Source organism: Lygodium microphyllum, chromosome 14 (assembly GCF_053477565.2).
Source record: "Lygodium microphyllum isolate KBCC chromosome 14, Lygodium_microphyllum_v1.1.10, whole genome shotgun sequence".
Taxonomy (NCBI): Eukaryota; Viridiplantae; Streptophyta; class Polypodiopsida; order Schizaeales; family Lygodiaceae; genus Lygodium; species Lygodium microphyllum.
Window position 1 is genome coordinate 81,605,112 of NC_141148.1, and position 17,114 is coordinate 81,622,225.

The 17,114-nt window shown below is 39.0% G+C and overlaps 1 protein-coding gene across 4 annotated transcripts in view; it reads right to left on the reverse strand.

Moving 5' to 3' along the window:
* Positions 1–12,716: 12,716 nt before the first annotated feature.
* The window catches only part of LOC148025772 (vacuolar protein sorting-associated protein, putative (DUF1162)), a 238,064-nt gene continuing 233,666 nt past the window's right edge, over positions 12,717–17,114 (reverse strand). For 2 of the 4 annotated variants that reach the window (XM_087693004.1, XM_087693005.1), the window contains 6 exons: positions 14,710–14,792; positions 14,492–14,587; positions 14,259–14,381; positions 14,093–14,176; positions 13,814–13,960; positions 12,717–13,731 (listed from right to left, as the gene is read on the reverse strand). In XM_087693004.1, the coding sequence (XP_087549130.1) occupies positions 13,390–13,731; positions 13,814–13,960; positions 14,093–14,176; positions 14,259–14,381; positions 14,492–14,587; positions 14,710–14,792 (875 nt within the window). In that variant the 3' untranslated portion in view covers positions 12,717–13,389. The remainder of the gene's footprint in view (positions 13,732–13,813; positions 13,961–14,092; positions 14,177–14,258; positions 14,382–14,491; positions 14,588–14,709; positions 14,793–17,114) is intronic. The other 2 variants (XM_087693006.1, XM_087693007.1) reach the window with 2 other exon arrangements.

Sequence of the window (17,114 nt, forward strand, 5' to 3'; positions counted from 1 at the left end):
CGAACAACCCTAATGGTGTTGAGGGCTCGTTTGTCAAGTTAGAGGAGGGATTTTGTCTAGGGCAATCAACAAAGAGGTGCATGATTTTGCATTTAGCACATCTCTGATTCAGCCTTGTCTCGATTTTCTTGCTCTCGTTTAGGGTAGCACGAAGAGATATGTCCTAGGTGACCACAAGTCTAGCATGTGATTGGTTCTTGGGTCTGCTCTCCTAAGCCTATACCTCTCCCTCTACCTAACACCATCACTGGTATTGGTTGGTAGTCCATAAGGACTGCGTTGCCCTCTTTGTCATACGAGATGTAAGGGTATATGTAAGGCTCTTTGTCGTTCGCCTCTTCCATGCAGTGGACTGGGTCCATGTGGTCTAGGTATGCCCGTATGGTTTACCTCCATCTTAGGAATGGCTGGCTTGGAGTCATTGGGTGCTGGGAGAGCCAATGGGGCTTCCCTTCCAAAGAAGTTTGGCGGCCTATTCGCTAGGTACGGTTGATTGTATGATTGCGGTTATAGAAGCCTCCTAGGCAGTTTGCAATGCATGACATTGTGGCCAAACCTAGCACAATTGGCGCAAGGTTGGGACTAGTGGTCCTGACACTCAGTTGTGGCAAGTGATTTTCGCCACACACATTGGACATGAGGGCGCGTTGGTCATCTCATAATCTCTTGCAATCTAGCTAGCTCCATCTCCATCTCCGCTAGCTCCTGGCTTGAATCAGTGCCCTTGCCTTTATCCTTAGTACTTGGGCCTGATCTTTGCTTGTTGTCATAGCTCTCTCAGAATTCATAGAGGTAGTTTCCTCTCCATTCAAGCTCCTGGAGTTTCTCTCCTTTAGTTGGTCATCCACTCTAATGGCCTCTTCAAAGATCCTCGTCAGCACGTCTCGTTGTAAGCTCGAGTTGCCGGCCAAGGCCTTTGTAGAGCTCTTTGCTTCGTATTCCATTAATGAATACAGTGGACACCGCTCTCTCAGTTGGTTGCTCTCCCATTGGGATTCTCTTGAAGAGACTCCTCACGTGGGTCATGTACTCGTGGATGTCTTCCTTATCCCTTTGATTGACATTCATCTCAGCCGTACTAGCAAGTTGTCTGAGTACCCAGCCTCTGAGAATCTCTTAATGAAGAGACTCTTGAGGTCATTGAAGTCGTTGCGTTTTGCGGGATTTAGACTAGTGTACCAAGTCCTTCCCTTGTCACCTAAGCATAAGCCAAACACTTGCAATTGCTGAGCAAGATCGAGAGGCCGTTGGCTTCACAGACCTTCTCAAACTACTCCACGAAGCTGTAAGGGTCATTGTTTGCTAGTATTTGTCCAACTGTTTTGCGACTATAGGGTTTTTAGATTGGCTCTTGGAGCCGTGAGTAACCCCTAATTCTACAAGCAACGAAGTTGCCATTGCAGTGGCACTTTGCTCGGCAGAAGCGTTGTCTAATAGTCGCTTCATGAGAAGCTCACTTAGTGTGAGATCTCCCTCTAGCACTCTTTCCCTCTTGGCATCAGGACCTGTCCTATTCCAGTTTCCTAGTGCTAGCACCCTCTGAATTTCACGCACTTGCATGTTTTGCCGCAAGCTCCTGGCGTACTGCTCTTGATTGTAGGTCACTATGCTTCGCAAAGCTTCGCGTGCTAGTCTCCTCTTCTCCCCTAGGTCTATTATGACATCCTCGAACATCCTACAGTGGTGGTCTGTCTGGGTCTGTAGATCATAATTTGTGACTAGCCACTAGATTTCTGTTGGGAGACTGCCTAGATTGAGAGCTCCCCATTCCGCCCATCATTAGTGCTCATCTTAGCCATGCGGTCTCTCTCTCCACCAAGTTGTCGATGAGATTGATTAGATCGGGTGGATCCACTCCTCCAATGGTGTTTGTTCCTCTTGGATTCCATGCTGTGTCTTTTGCTGGTCCTATGCTTGGGGATTTGATCACTCGACTATGTCTCCAGATCTTCTACTGGTGGTGGGTTTGTTCTTGGGTCATGTCTAGGTGAGTTCCTTGTTAATTACAAATAATCCTCAATTTATGGTTACTCAGTGTGTGTGTACTCATTTCCGTGCACTGTGCACAATCAGGCTTTCAGATTTTCGTAAGTGTACTTCAAGTGCTAGAGAACAATACAAGTGTGAAGGCCTTGACTACGTGACTCTTACACTCTCATTTATAAATTTGGCCTAATAAGCCACAAGCTCAGTTTATAGCCATTCTTATCGGTCCTAGGGTTTGTGCTATGTCGTTCAGCTCGATCAGGATCTATCTAGGGATCTATGACTCAGTTTGGTGCTACTTAGCGGCTGGACTACTAGCTGGTCAGCTAGAGACTTCTAAGTCCATGCTTCACTGATCTACCGATTTCTCATGCCAGAAATGTGTTCTAAGCGTTTGTATGGATTTCGGGGGTTCGTACGACAATGGTCTGGGTCAGCCAGGGTCTTTTGATTAAAATTTTTGAAAATTCTAGGTTTAGCCCAATAGGTCCGAATTGCAGGACCAAATGGCCTCTTGGGTTATAAACCCTTCCCCTGACCTCTCCAATCACTCTCTTGATGGCATAAACCCTTTCAAGCACTCCTTTTTTTGTGATCTATGGCATGTTTGGGCATGTTTTATAGTAGTAACCCTAAGGCTTTCTTGCTTTGATTTCTTGGTCCTACCTACTCTAAATGCAACAAAAATCAAAAGTAAAGCACTGAAATGATTCTCCCACTTGCTAAATCATCAACAACAAAAAATACTTACTTTTTTCAAAGATTAAACTCCCAAATATCCTACCTACAAAGAGCACTGGTTTGGGGGTGAACCCTACTTCGATGCTTGATTCGAAGTGTGCAAGCACTCAAGCTTAAATTTGTTGGTCTCGGCAATGGAACCAAAATGTAATGGGCGTTCTTGCTCAATTGCCAAGACCCACAGACCACTTACTCCTTCAAGAATTTCAAGCGAGCACTAATGGCTACCTCTCACATAGCCGATGTGCAATTCCTCTCTACGAGTGTAGTGAGCTTACCTTGATGCTCAATTGAGTTGCTTCCTCTCTCAAGCACTCCGATAGCTCCACGATTCATGATGCAAGCTCAAGTATCCTCAAGCCTCTTCCTCCAAGCTCCATCCTCCATAGCCACGCGCGAGACGAGAGACAAGAAGAAGAAGAAAGGAGATGGTGGAGGGCTTCACCTCCAAGATCCCTCACCCTCACACACTTACTCCCTCACTCATTCACACTCCCTACCTCAAGCAACAAGCAAAGAGAAGAGAAGGATAGAAAAAAGAAGAGTCTACTTTTGTCACACACCCGAGAATGAGCTCTTCATTCACTTTTCAACTTTATATACAAAACCATAAATCCCTTTTGGGTGGTCATCCCCTTTTTTACATGGCCGGCTGGCCCTCTTTCCCATAGTCCACCTATCCTCCTAGCTTCCTTTCCATGCCCATCTACCTTTACAATTTGCATAGGAGGGAGCTTGGTGCTCTTTTACAAAAAGTTTTAGGGGCGCCTTGCATTTAAGAATGCTCTTTTGCCTTTGACTTAGCTTGCACTTTTCCACTTTTTTTGCTTTCTTTTTGTGCTGAGGTTAATAGCTACTTGGAGTGGTAGTCAAGTCTTGGACCATTTTATCCCAAGGGTAGATAATTACCACTAGATTTAAATGCTTTTACAAATTCTAACTAGGTTGATTGCTATGACAATCATGTATCCATAGTTGGTTTTTGCTTTATGCTTGGTAGCTCATCCATATCATGGTTGAGTAAGAAAGCAACCCACTATAGCCACTTCTACTTGTGAAGCTATTTATACCTATGGTTGAGTGTGTTTGGCTCATATATCTCTTGGATGATTTGGATGTTGGACAACCATCTGCCACCACCATCTTTATTGATAGTTAAAATCCATTGGCATTTCCATATAGAATCTAGTGTTTCATACATGTAGTCAACACATGAGGTGCACTGTCATTATGTTAGGGAGAGACTCTATTTTGCAAGAGAGATTAGCTAGGCATAGGTGCCAACATAAGAAAACCTTGTAGATCTGCTCACAAAGGCTTTGTCTTGTGAGAAGTTTGAAGCTTTCCAGAAGCCTTTTCTTACTTTCTTTGTGGATTGGTCTAGTCCACTGGGCATGGCACTTCCCTATATATGAGTGCCAGCTCTTATTCATCACTGCATTACTCCCAGGGGGAAAGTTGTTGCCACATTTCAGTAGTGATGCATGTGAATATACTTATTATTTTTGGGGCACATTTTTTCCTCTTTAGAAGTTTCCTCCCCCCCGCGGCCTTGTACATACTTCTATTCACTTTAAGGGAATACTTAGTTTTGTAAATCTTACCTATTGATACCTCACAATACACTTTGAGTTGTGCTCTCTCAAGCTTCTTCTTCTTCAAGTCGTGTACTTGCATTTTTGTAACACTAAATCCAATAGTTATTGTGACATGTATATCCATTAGTGGCTCACCAATATATGCATAGTTTTTGGATGATATAATATGTAACCTTTGCTTTAGAACAATGGACCAAGAAAGATATATTCCGTAACTTTTTCAAATGTTGGACATATGGTAAAGCATAATCCATACAACATAAAACACGCAAGTAAGCATTAGATGGATTTTTGTCATACCAATCCTCATTGGGGGTGATAGAATACAATGCTTTGGTGGAACACTTGTTTAACATATAAGGCAAGTGACAAAAATTACACGAGCAAGCAATAAATGACTTTTTGCCAATTCTCATTTGGAGTAATAGACTATAATGCTTTGGATTATTATATAAGCTACAAACAAAACAACCTCACCTTAGAAACCATGTGGCAAAGCTTTACTTTTGATAATACATCGTGCCATCTTGATGAGAGAGCTATTATTTCTCTGAGACACATCATTTTTGTTGAGGTGTAGATGACATTGTATGTAGGTGTTTTATCCCACTTTCAACCACAAATGTATTAAATTCTTTAGCCGTATAACGCCCACCCTGATTAATACAAAGAGTGACCACTTTAGATCGTGAAAAATTTTCAAGTATATGTACAAGATGTTTGAAGCATAATAAAAATTTGAACTTAGCTTTTAAAGGATGCATGCCTAGAGTATTAATAGAAGCCATGAACTATAGTTAATTGTCAAATGATCATGTTTTCATTAGACCATAAACATCATTGTATACAAGCTTAAGTGGAAGCATATATTCCCAATATATAGCCCTTATAAATATGTTTTGTAGGTGCCTCAATGTTAGATTTTTGTAGACATAGCAAACTAGTAATATTCGATGATCAAAGTGTGCATGTCAAGGTTTTGCATGTGAAAGAGCATACAAATATACAATTGTATGTGCTACATCTTCCACATATTTTCGGTAATTATTGAGGTCATACAATCCATGATATAGCAAACCAAATGCAACAATTGTATCACCACATGAGAGACCACAAATAGTATATTTGTTATCCAAAAATTTGACAACTAAGCCAATCTTAGCAAGTACAAAAATTCATGGAAAATTCTCTTTGATCTTTGGTAGTCAACACAATTGTACCAATTCCCAATAAATAGATAAGAGGACCTATTACTATATGTGACATCACTACCCTTAGGGGTAGATGGAAGCAAACAAATTGTGTTGCAAAGTAATGTGCATACTGGCACCACTATCAAAGTATCATCCACTTAAATTCACAATAGACATATAAGAGTCATGTAGCAAAGGTTTGTAATTGCATTGTACACTAAATACCCATTTTGTATACTACATAACATTTATAGATTTTGAACTAGAAGGAGAGGCGTTTGCAACAACAGACTAGCCTATTTCTTCTTAATCCCTTTTGTAGCTAGCTTAGGATAGTCTTGAATAATATTATATCTTGCATTACAATGCTTGAAAAAGTCCTCTCTCCCACATTTATCGACATTCTTTATTTGAAAAATATTTATAGATTTTTCCACACTAGTAGAAAATGTAAATTTTACTTGATATTTTTTATTAGACACAAAAGCTTGGCGTGTACCATATGTAATACCTAGTTTCTCGAGATTGGCCTTCTTATATCAAGTTAAAAACCAAATCCTCAAATGAAAAAGCATCGGGGTTCCCTTTCATCATCCAACAAACAATAGGTGTAAAAACTTGATAAGAATAAGGTAGACCATTCAAAACAATCTTCACAAGTGGTGTTTGGAAAATCTCATCTATAGCAATTGATTGCTTCTTAAGATATTTGATATTTGTGAAAAATTTGTTTCATAGAGTCACATTCATCCATGTGTTCACTCATTAATTGCTTACGTAAGGTAAATATACATGCATTTTCTTCCTTGGTGTAGATGTGTAAGTGTATCCTAAGCATGAGCAAATGGGTTGGAACATGGTACATTCAACAAATAATGCAATCAAGGCATGATTATGTGTATCCCTATGATCCTAATGAATTTTCTCAATAGTAAGTAGTAGTACTATAGAATTAATTGCATAGAATTGGAACCTACAATATCCCCAATGACACCTCCTTTTGTTGCACTTGCAATTTCTATAGCCATAATAGGTCGTATACCAATTCCTTGTACACTCTTTCATAATCATTTTGGAGTCAATATATGGCACATCATATAAGCCCATATTGGGTAGTTGGTTGCATCCAAATTGTTAATAGCCAACATTGGGAGTATATTATTGTTGTTGTTAGCCAATGTGATTGACTGCATTTGACACGAAAGTTACCTATATAGAGGAGAATTATCCAAATGCAAGTTATGTTGTATAACACAACAAAAGTGGAAAGGCCTTACTTGCAGAAATGAACACAATTGAAAATTTTTCCAAAAGAATGAAATAGCATACGTAGGGTTGGCAATAGAGCAAATGGAGTCTAGAATATACTCAAATTAAAAAAAAGACAATACAAAGCCCTGAAGGCTCACCTATAGTATTACTTAGCTTATGAATATTGAACTTTTTTCTCCCAAACTAGAGTAGATATAGTGGAAGGCATTGCAAAATCTACAAGAGAATCCTAAGTTCACTTTGAAACTACACGTTGGATTTAGGATTGCAAGAATGTAGACACACATCTTAGAAAAGAAGCTTAGGAGCACACAACACAAAGTGTATTGAGAAGTATCAATGCAAAAGATTTTACAAGACTAAGTTTCCCATGGAGTGATTGTGCATCTATATAGATTCACACATATAGCTACCAAAATATGGTAACACATTTATCTTTGCCTTTGTGAATTTTGCCTATCACACAATTCCATTTGCCCTATGAAATTCTCCCCAATTCTACCAAGAGAACTACATATAAAACTTTTGGGACATTTTCCTTGATAAATTGAAGGTCTTTATCAATGATCTTGGGGCTTCCATAGTATGAGAATGACAACTTGTCATTTTGGAGAAAAGTTGAGAGGTGCCATCGATTTTGCATTACCCTAAACCCATGCAAGTGTGCCCTTGGAGTTTTGTATGGTGTTTATGCCATGTGGCGAGTATAGTAGACATTACTATTGATCTAGAAAAAGATCAAAGTAATTGTGGCCCTGAGCTCATCTGCCAACCTTAAAGAGGCACATAGTTGTGTCTCATGAGTGGAGTCTCATTGACACTTCATTAATACTTTGGATACAGTTGTTAGCTTTGACTAATTTACTATCATAGAGCCATATGTTTAATTGGTATGCGACTTGTAAAGTGGCCTTTGGTGATGTTAAGAAAGAGTTATCAAAGATTTGTGAGTTGGAATTTGGGTGCATTTGATTCCCAACGTAGTTACATAGAAAAGATATGTTTGGCAATAATTTTTGCCACAAAAGAAGGTTCAAGACTACATCCTTTACAAGAAAGTTACATTCTTCACGAAGGAGAAGAGCTATGTCTTACATGAAACAAGTTGCTTCAACCCCCCTAATCAACTAGCTAAGTGGCTCACTTCCTTGCAAGAGGAAGATTATGGAATACAATGTCAGCCGCCAAAGCTACAGAACTAATGTGGAACATCTAGTGGATTTTGGGAAATCTAAAAAAGTCATTATGCATCCTAAGTGATTGCAACGAATATGTAAGATTGACATGATCTTCTATCTTGTCATGTTATGCATTGATTATGCTTATCAATTGATGGGAGAGGTTGCTCAAGAATCATAAAGGACAACAAGCACTTAAGGTTTTGGTAGTGGACCTTTGTATAAAGAAGGGGACTTCCATGTCTACCCACTTAAGTGATTTTCACTCTATTTTCAGCCACTTTTGTATTCGTCGAGGATTGAATTTAAGGAGAATCTTCCACCATTATTCTTGCTGGTTACATTGGCTGAATCATGGGACACATTCCTATTGTTATGTGTGCAAATATGCTTGTTGATGGGCTGAAATTGCAAGATGTAGAGGGCACATTATTGAATGAAGTTAATAGAAATAATATTGATGCCTCCCAAAAATCTCATGCTTTAATAGGCAAATGCAATAAGGTTGCTAAGCTCAATACCATAGCATGGCTACGTGTAGTCTCTAGTTTTGGGGAGTCCACTACAAACAAGTCCTCTCAAAGGGAAAACAAAAGTATATAAATGAAGAAAGATAAAAGAAGTAAGTCTAAACTAAATACACTAGAAGACAAACATTGCCTTGTGAGGTACTTGGTAGGTTTATGGCTATTGAGTTAGAACCTAGGGTTGCTATCTTGGCTTTCTTGGGATGGGACTTGACGTGAAAAAAGGAATAGTCTTGTGAGGTACTTGATAGGTGGTTAGATGTTGAATAGAACTTGGGGCCAATGGCTTGGTCTCCATCGAGGCAAATGCAACATCTTAGTAACCCCTATTAAAAGAAAAAAAAATAAAGTCTCAAAGATAGAAAAAGTCATGTCTAAAATGAAAGACTTTGAATAACAACTAAAAGAATTCTCATAAATCTTAACTAGGACCACTCCTTACCACACTTTCATCCTATGAGAGGGTATCTCTTAGGTCTCCCTAGGGTGGATCATGTGACCCTTACTTGGTTGATAACAACTTGACTTGTAGGATTTGTCAACACACTATATTTCCTTTTTGGATGGCCCCCCACAATTGAGTGTTTTGGGCTATTTAGGTGTGGGCAAGCATTCAATTATATACAACATTAATATTCATCCTTTTAGGTTAATGTAGTTTGCCATGTGCTTGTACTCTACTGGTTTTGTGGCAGATTAACATGGATTCAATGGGCTAGGTCACCCCATCCTATTGTTACCAATGAGGAGCCAATTTCATAAGCATTTCATGAATATTTTTCCACATCTTTCGGTGACCTCAAAGCATTTTTGAAGCTAATGACACCAAAACAAGCACAATGAAACACGAGATTTACATGTGTTTAAGCACCCAAGGTGGAGGTAAGACCAAAGCAAAATGCATTAATTTTCTTCACAGTTTATATATCAAAATGGGCCAAAATGAGGCCTAAGATTGAGGAGAATCACTTTTAGAAACGGGGTGCAAATTTTTCACATGCCGCCTCCTCAAAGGGGGGGGGGGGGGGTGTTTGGGAAATCGGGTCCACCAACCTACCTCCACCTCTTTTCCTCTCAATTCATACAAGATGCTTAATTTGATAAAAACAACAATAAACTTTTGATTCTCATGCCTTGATCACTCTCTCATGGATTCTTTAAGAAATCAATCTCTCTTGTTTCAAAAAAGGTCAAAATGGGGTCTAAGGTTGAGGAGAGCAAGGGGAGTCAATTATAGAGAAATGAAATGCAATGAAATGTTTGTGAGGAAATGGAACTCAAAACTTGGCATTTGTGTGGGAAAGAGGTGTTTAGAGCTAGGGGAGGATGGGGATAAATTTTTTTACATGCCTCCAATTCACATATTGTCATCTTAATTTATATAAGATGCTTAATTATGAAAAAGGGAGTCGAGAAGTGTCAAAAATCCATGGGTGACATTAGCAGCTTACGTGGTGTTCTCGAAGTGGGTTTTATATATGCATTTCTATGGAAAACCAAGCATCCTATTTCATACATGTCATGAGGATACGTGCCTTCCATTGTGTTTCTTTGATTGTTTACCTTACTGCTTATTAACCCAAAAAAAGAGAGATTACAAAATCCAAAAATAAAGAAAAAATTGCAAATTGTTTTAGTTTATATGAGAAAAAATGGGTAATAATAATGGGATGGATTTAAGTGCTCTTATCAAGGTGCCACAATACCATATGTGGGATATGAATTAAAGACTTTCTAGCTAAATGTAAAGAAAAACACATGATAATTAGAATGCTAAGGGTAATCTAAGAAACAATGGGTCCAATGAAATATAGTCACTAGTTTTTTGGTGGATCCATTTATATAAATAGGCTACAATCGCTATATAACATTTGTGAGGCCTAAATAGCACAACTTTAATATTAGTGCCGTAAGCTATGTATGCAAAAACAATGAAGCATTATGAATCACAAAGAATGCACAATGGAAAAAATAAAGGATATATTTGTGCACTTCACTTTACATACTAAGCTCTCTCTCCAAGTTAAAGTATATTGTTTGTGCATAGGAGCATCCACTATTGCATGCCATGATCTACATTTAAGAGTGAAGCGTTGATACATAACACTAAGGAATATTTATGACCAAGTGTGGTGAGGATCCTCATGCTATAGAATAGCCAAGGACTTTTGTGGATTTCGTAAGACTAAGTGGAAATCGTCCTACATGTATGTGACATTAAGAACGGTCCAAGTAGAGGTGGGCCAATCCACAACCCTATGAAAACCATTTCTTTATGGTGTATGAGAAGACCTATTGGGTCACCAAACTATGTTTCTCCTAGGTTTGAGGTTGAGCAAGTAGGCGCTTATTGGATCATGTACTATAAACACAAGAATCTTCTCTTTAGCATGACAACTTATGACTACTTGGTCATGTGACTTCGTTTAAGGGTTTGCCTAGAGAGGAGCAAGCCATGATGGGCTTGTTTTAGGTCCCAACATTGAAGCACCAAAACACCCTTATTGATGCCAACTTTTGGGGGCTAAAACTTGTACATGGGGGTGTGTATTGTCATGAGACAAAATCATATGTTGGGCTTGATGTATAATACCATGTATAAGATGACTATGTACCTTCATAAAAGCCTACCATATACATTTTGAGAGAGAGAGAGAGAGAGAGAGAGAGAGAGAGAGAGAGAGAGAGAGAGAGAGAGAGAGAGCATGTTAATCTTATTTCAATTATCTTGGTTTGTAGAGCACTCTCACCCACCATGCCTTAGATGGATGCAAGATCCTCCATTGAGAATACTTGCCTTGAAACGAGCATCACAAGCCTCTAGATATAAATGATTACCCCCCACATCATAAAAGTTCTATAAGCTTAAGGTTTTTCATTTAGTAAATGAAAGCAATGGCTACACATATTCTAGAAACACATCTAGATTGACTAAGATTCTTCTAGTGTGTGGATGATAAAGCCATTTACTTTCATCAATATACCCAACAAAGATAAATTTGACAGTCTCAACATTGAACCCTTACCCTTTTCTCTTTGACCATTCATAAAAGGTTGAGCTTAAAAAAACGTTTGACATGTTTTGCCTAGACTATTCCTGTAAGAGTATTGGGACTCTTCTTAAACTTGAGCACCCAATTTGAGAGAAAATATGAGACTTGGATAAGAAGTGACAATCCAACACGAATATGTGCACAATGGGATGCCATGACTATATCTGATCCACATTGACTAGTTCCTTCTTAAGATATTGGATCTTTGTGAGGAAACCACATATGGTCACCTTCATTCATATGCTCACTCCAATTGCTTAATGAAAACAAGCAACTTGTGCTTCATCGTGAACTTGATATAAAGTAGCACATGTATCCATGCACTCTTCACACACAAGAAAACATGTAGGATAACATATCTTTGCACATACAATGAAAACACTATTATCAAGATCACACAACTGAGGAGATAAGGTATTATTGTCTGTGCTAGCGTACTAAACATGAAGTGCCCGAGCTAAGCATTATATAGATGCACGAGGGAAAAACCTAGAGAGAAAGTGCCTTGATGGATCCCAAGTTTGCTCACACATCACTACCATAATGTAATAGTTCAAGTGGGCAAGAGCCTAGGCTTCCTCAATACACCATATGAACATATGTGTCCCACCAAGCAAATAGAGGAAGTCAACAAATTGATGCTAGAATAGGCATTAATTCTTAACCCAAGATTGATGCTTGCTCCCTTAACGATGCCATCAACGACTCAGCTTTAACACACACACACACAAGTATAAGATTATTTGATGCATCTCAAGATTTGCCTAGCAATGGCAGCTTTAATCTAAAAATCAACAATTTTATTGAGATCAATCAAACTCATAGAAGGCAAAGATTCTATCCAAAAGCTTCTATTTTGGACATGAAATCTTCTGCAGTTAATGAGGTGGATCAGCTTTATTAGGAACTCTGAGCAGTTGCTTGTGCATATGGCTAAATTCTAGTCCTGCAAAGCTCCTCAGCCACCTGATCTATCTACTGCATCACACTCAAAATTTGCATAGTAGTGAGAAATATAACTCAAACTGGCCAAACCTTCCTACCAAAGGCCGTAAAGCATAGTGACTAAAAGGCTAAGGTTTTTCCAGGGATATGCCCAGTTTCACGAAGAGTAATTAGGAGGAGGATACGCACGTTGGCGTTTGCCCCCAAAAGCACCTCAACTTCAAAGATTAAGGTGGGAGACACTTGATTAAGTGAACAATTCGCCCACTTTCGTAAAGAGTAAATCGAAAGAGAAGTACATAATCATTTGCCTTAAAAGCACCCCAACTTCAAAGATTTAAGGTAGGAGACACTAGATTAGGTGAATAATCGGCGTCTTTTGGCCTGATCGTAGCACAAATTGAGGAATCTGTCACATATCTCAGAAGGTGTTCGGCATGAGCAGAAAACCTTACAGCATCCATAACAGGTATCGACTGCTGTAGTCTACCTTGCAAGATTGCTGAGTCTTTGTCATTCCACCTAAGTAGGAAGTCCTTGAATATATGTGGAAAACAGTTAAGGCAGTGAGGCATATCAGAGAGAAGACCACACATACTTGGACAAAGAACACATTGCATATTATAATAGTAGCACCAATCCTCTTATTTCTGTTTGTAAACGTCTCTTTATAGATGGTGCTCCTTTAAAAGAACTGGGTCTCATGGTCGCATGGCTGCTGTTCTACTCTTTACATACAGTTACATGCCTTGCTCACAAAAAGAAATTATACAGCCGTGGGACACAAGAAGGGATGCTGTTTTCTCTTCCCTAAATCACAAGGGCCGTTTTTGTCACCCACTTAATGAGTAACTTTTGTATAGGTCGTCAATATGAAATATGTCAGCTGCTTGATTCTACTCAACAAAACTCAATAGGAATCCACTGACCACTCGCCTGGCTAATGTGTTCGGAATATGACGACACAAGCGTCCATCTATATACGCCATTACACTGGACAGTACAAAGCTGGCAAGAATGCCTTTAATACCTCTTTGCCTTGGTAGTACTCCTTCAGTTTCAGCTGATGAAGTTAACCTGTTCTCAGTGTCATTCTGTTTGGCTGAAGTCTTTTCTTCAGTCTTCTTATCATGCCCAGGAAAAAACCATGATCGTGCTTGGTTTCTCAAGGCTCGAACCGCAAAGATGACAAACAGTTGTTCACACAGTGAAACAACTGCAGGGCCAAGCCGCTTTTCCTTCATATCCAAAAAAGTAACTCATTAGCCAATTCCTAGTGTAGTTAAAGGAAGCACAATAGGAATTTTCTACCATAGTTACATTTTCTCCCTGTAACCGACGTATTGATTGCATTGCTGAAACTGATGTTTCTCCTGCTAGAAGGCCTTCTCTCACAAGGAAGCTCTTGACACTTCCCATAATTTCCTCAATCAGCATGCTATTGGGTGGCAGGTTTTTCAACAGTACCTAAAACAGAACACAACTGTCTACAGTTATCCAGACCCCTTCTGCAACTTGCAATAACTGATATGATGGTTCTGAAAATAGTAGGAACTGGTTTCTTCTTCATTACATTCAGTGACTAGGATCCCTTATTACCTGATCATCAATCACTTTAACCCATAAATAGTCTTGTTTATATAAAGTATCCAGCATGGCTTGTATATATCCTTCAATATATGACTGGATCATAGCATCTTATGGTCAGTAACATATTGTTTATGTCTGAAAAAGAAAGAACAAGAAGATCTCAACTGATAAATACCTCATCTACCCCCACAATACGATCCAACTTAATACGCCTACTGGAACCACCTTTCACAACTGTACTACGAAGTACTGATGGTTCCATGGAAACATTCAGTATGCCCCTGCGAAATCCATTTACCTGCATAAATGGTAGTGAAAATAGTAGGTTAAGAAGACAGGAATCAACATAAGCAGCATGCCCACCTGATGCAGACAGTCTGAAAGTGAAAATTAAAAACAAGAAAGTACCATGCCATTAAGCCCCCCAGTCTCTGCACCCTTCAACACGTTGTCAGAGACCTCAGTCAATATTGCAAAAACGATGTTTGATCCAGCTGTCTTCATCTGAAAAGGTGCAAAGAAAGCATAACCAATTAACAATTCAGAGCAAAGCATTTGCAGAACATTTCATATTAAGGTTTGGAGCGTCATTGTATGGCAAAGTAAAAACCAAGTTGTAACTGTACCGTCCGTTCCAAATCTCCAATATAACGGCTGGTACCACTGAACCCTCTTTTATGCAAAGCATCACTCAGTAAATTGAACATGCCTGCACATAGAAGAAGCCAGTGTTGCAGTCACTGTGATTACACACATTGCAATCATTACATTAATTTGAGGTACATGAACAACAAATATGGCCTTGCTTTCATCAGACTGAAGGATTATTTTTTTGATTTGGTAAGGACAAAAAATGACTTCACAAGAACATGTTGATTCAACTTCTTAAAGACAGGTCTTGTATTCTTCATTATAATCAGGATATGCATGAAGTATGAAATTTCCAGCAAGTTCGGAATTGCATCCAGCAAGGTACACAAGTTATATCAGTGTTTCCAATGTCCCTGCAAGAATAAACACAAAAATGTCTCTGGTCAAAAAGAGAAAAAAAGATGAGGTAAGGGTTCGAGCCTTTGTAGTCCATGGTCATGCTAAGGTGGTCCCAAATTACCAAAACTTATGGACGTAAGGAAGTTTCTCTTTTTTTTTGGGGTTGGGGGGGGGGGGGGGGGGGGAAGAGAAAGAAAAAAAGGTCATCTCGTTCTCTATTGCCCTTCTCGAATTCCAATGATCTCTTCCTCCTCTCTCACCATGGCTAGAATAGACTTCCACTAGTCCCTAAAAATGTTTTTCCCACTTGCATGGGCAAGTTTTGACAAGTGGCAACCTAATCCCATTTTTCAGCATTCTCTCACAATGGCTGGAATAGACTTCCAATAGTCTCTAAAAATGTTTTTTCCACCTGCATGGGCAAGTTTTAACAAGTGGCAACCTAATCCCATTTTTCAGCATTATCTAGTTTATTAAACTAATATTCACAATATTGATTCTGAAAATTATTCTAGTGTTTAAAAAATTAATTTCACCAGTCAATAATTAAATTGGCGAGGCCAATTTCTCTTCCAAGTATCCCTGAGCAGTTATTGCCTCTTAGACTAGCATTAATTAATTAATTAATGCCTAGTCTCTAATGTCACCATTGACATTAGTGGCTAATAAATTGGTTTAGGCCCAAATTTGACACTGAGTACCACCTGGTATGTATCAGGCATAGCTTATTACAACTTTTGCCTTTGACACCCATTGCATCCTTGGGATCCTTGGCCTATTACCATGAAATAACTGCCATATGCATCACATGTAATAAACAACCTTGCACATTTGATTAATATCTTAATCAAATGTTATCGGCAAGATTAGAGCATCTCAAAAGTTCACGTCCCTGTTCGTGATACCATATGATCACAGCCCCTAGTTTATTTTTGGGTTTTGGAGAAGCCTCTTTAAACTTTTGGAAGTACAAGCGAATCTTTCTTCAATCGATCATCCATAGAATGATGGACAAATAAAAACAGTGAATTAAGTCCTGGAGCAATACCTCACATACACATACACACACATATAATCAAGTCCATTGGGTAGATCTATTATCCCTTGTTGAGTTTGCATATAATAATTTCTCTCATGCCTCCAATCAATTCACACCATTCTTTGCTAATTATGCTCAACACCCAAGGATAGACAATGATGTAAGATCACAGGAGAAGAATCTAGTTGCTACAAACTTAGCTTAACACCACTTTGATATTCATAAAAAGTTGCAAGCACAGATCAAACAAAAATGCAAGTAAGCTTCACATGCAACATTCATCATATAAAATTGGAGATCAAGCTTGGCTTCTTCAACGTGATCTACGTTCTTCTCGCCCCTCCTAAAAACTAGATTATCAATGACTTGAGCCCTTCAAGATTCTTGGTGAAGTAAATCTAAACACCTATCGTCTCCAGCTTCTGTCCCATCTGTAAAAATCCATCTTGTATTATATGTTTCACTCTTGGAGCCATGGCATACATCTAGTATCCCTAGAAGAATACCAAAGCCATCGCCTGAAGATCATTAAGAATATAAAGTAGACAAAGCCCTGGATTTAAGAATTTCAAGAGATAGATTAAAGTATCCTGTCCATTGGTTGGAAGGGCTATGATGCAAGTGAATGAATGTGGGAACGAGCTTTACATCTTCAAAGAGCTCTTGTAAAGGCTTATAAATTTCATTTTCAATACCCAATAAAGCAAAGGCCTATTCAAAAGTACACCACCACCCCTCTTGAAACTTGGTGCTAAAAAGGGAAATATGTGACAGGCACTCAAGCAAGGACAATCCTTGGTTCGTAAGCAAGCTGGTACCATGGTTGTCAAGTACGAAAGGTATGATATGGTATGGTATGATAAAATACAGTACTAAATGGTACCTTATGATTTCATAAGGTGCATAGGGTGGATTGCACCTCCTAAAGGCGCTCCAACAGCAACCACATATAAGCAAAGCAAGTTGAAAAAGGCTTCTTCAACTCAAGCGTGCTATGCTCGT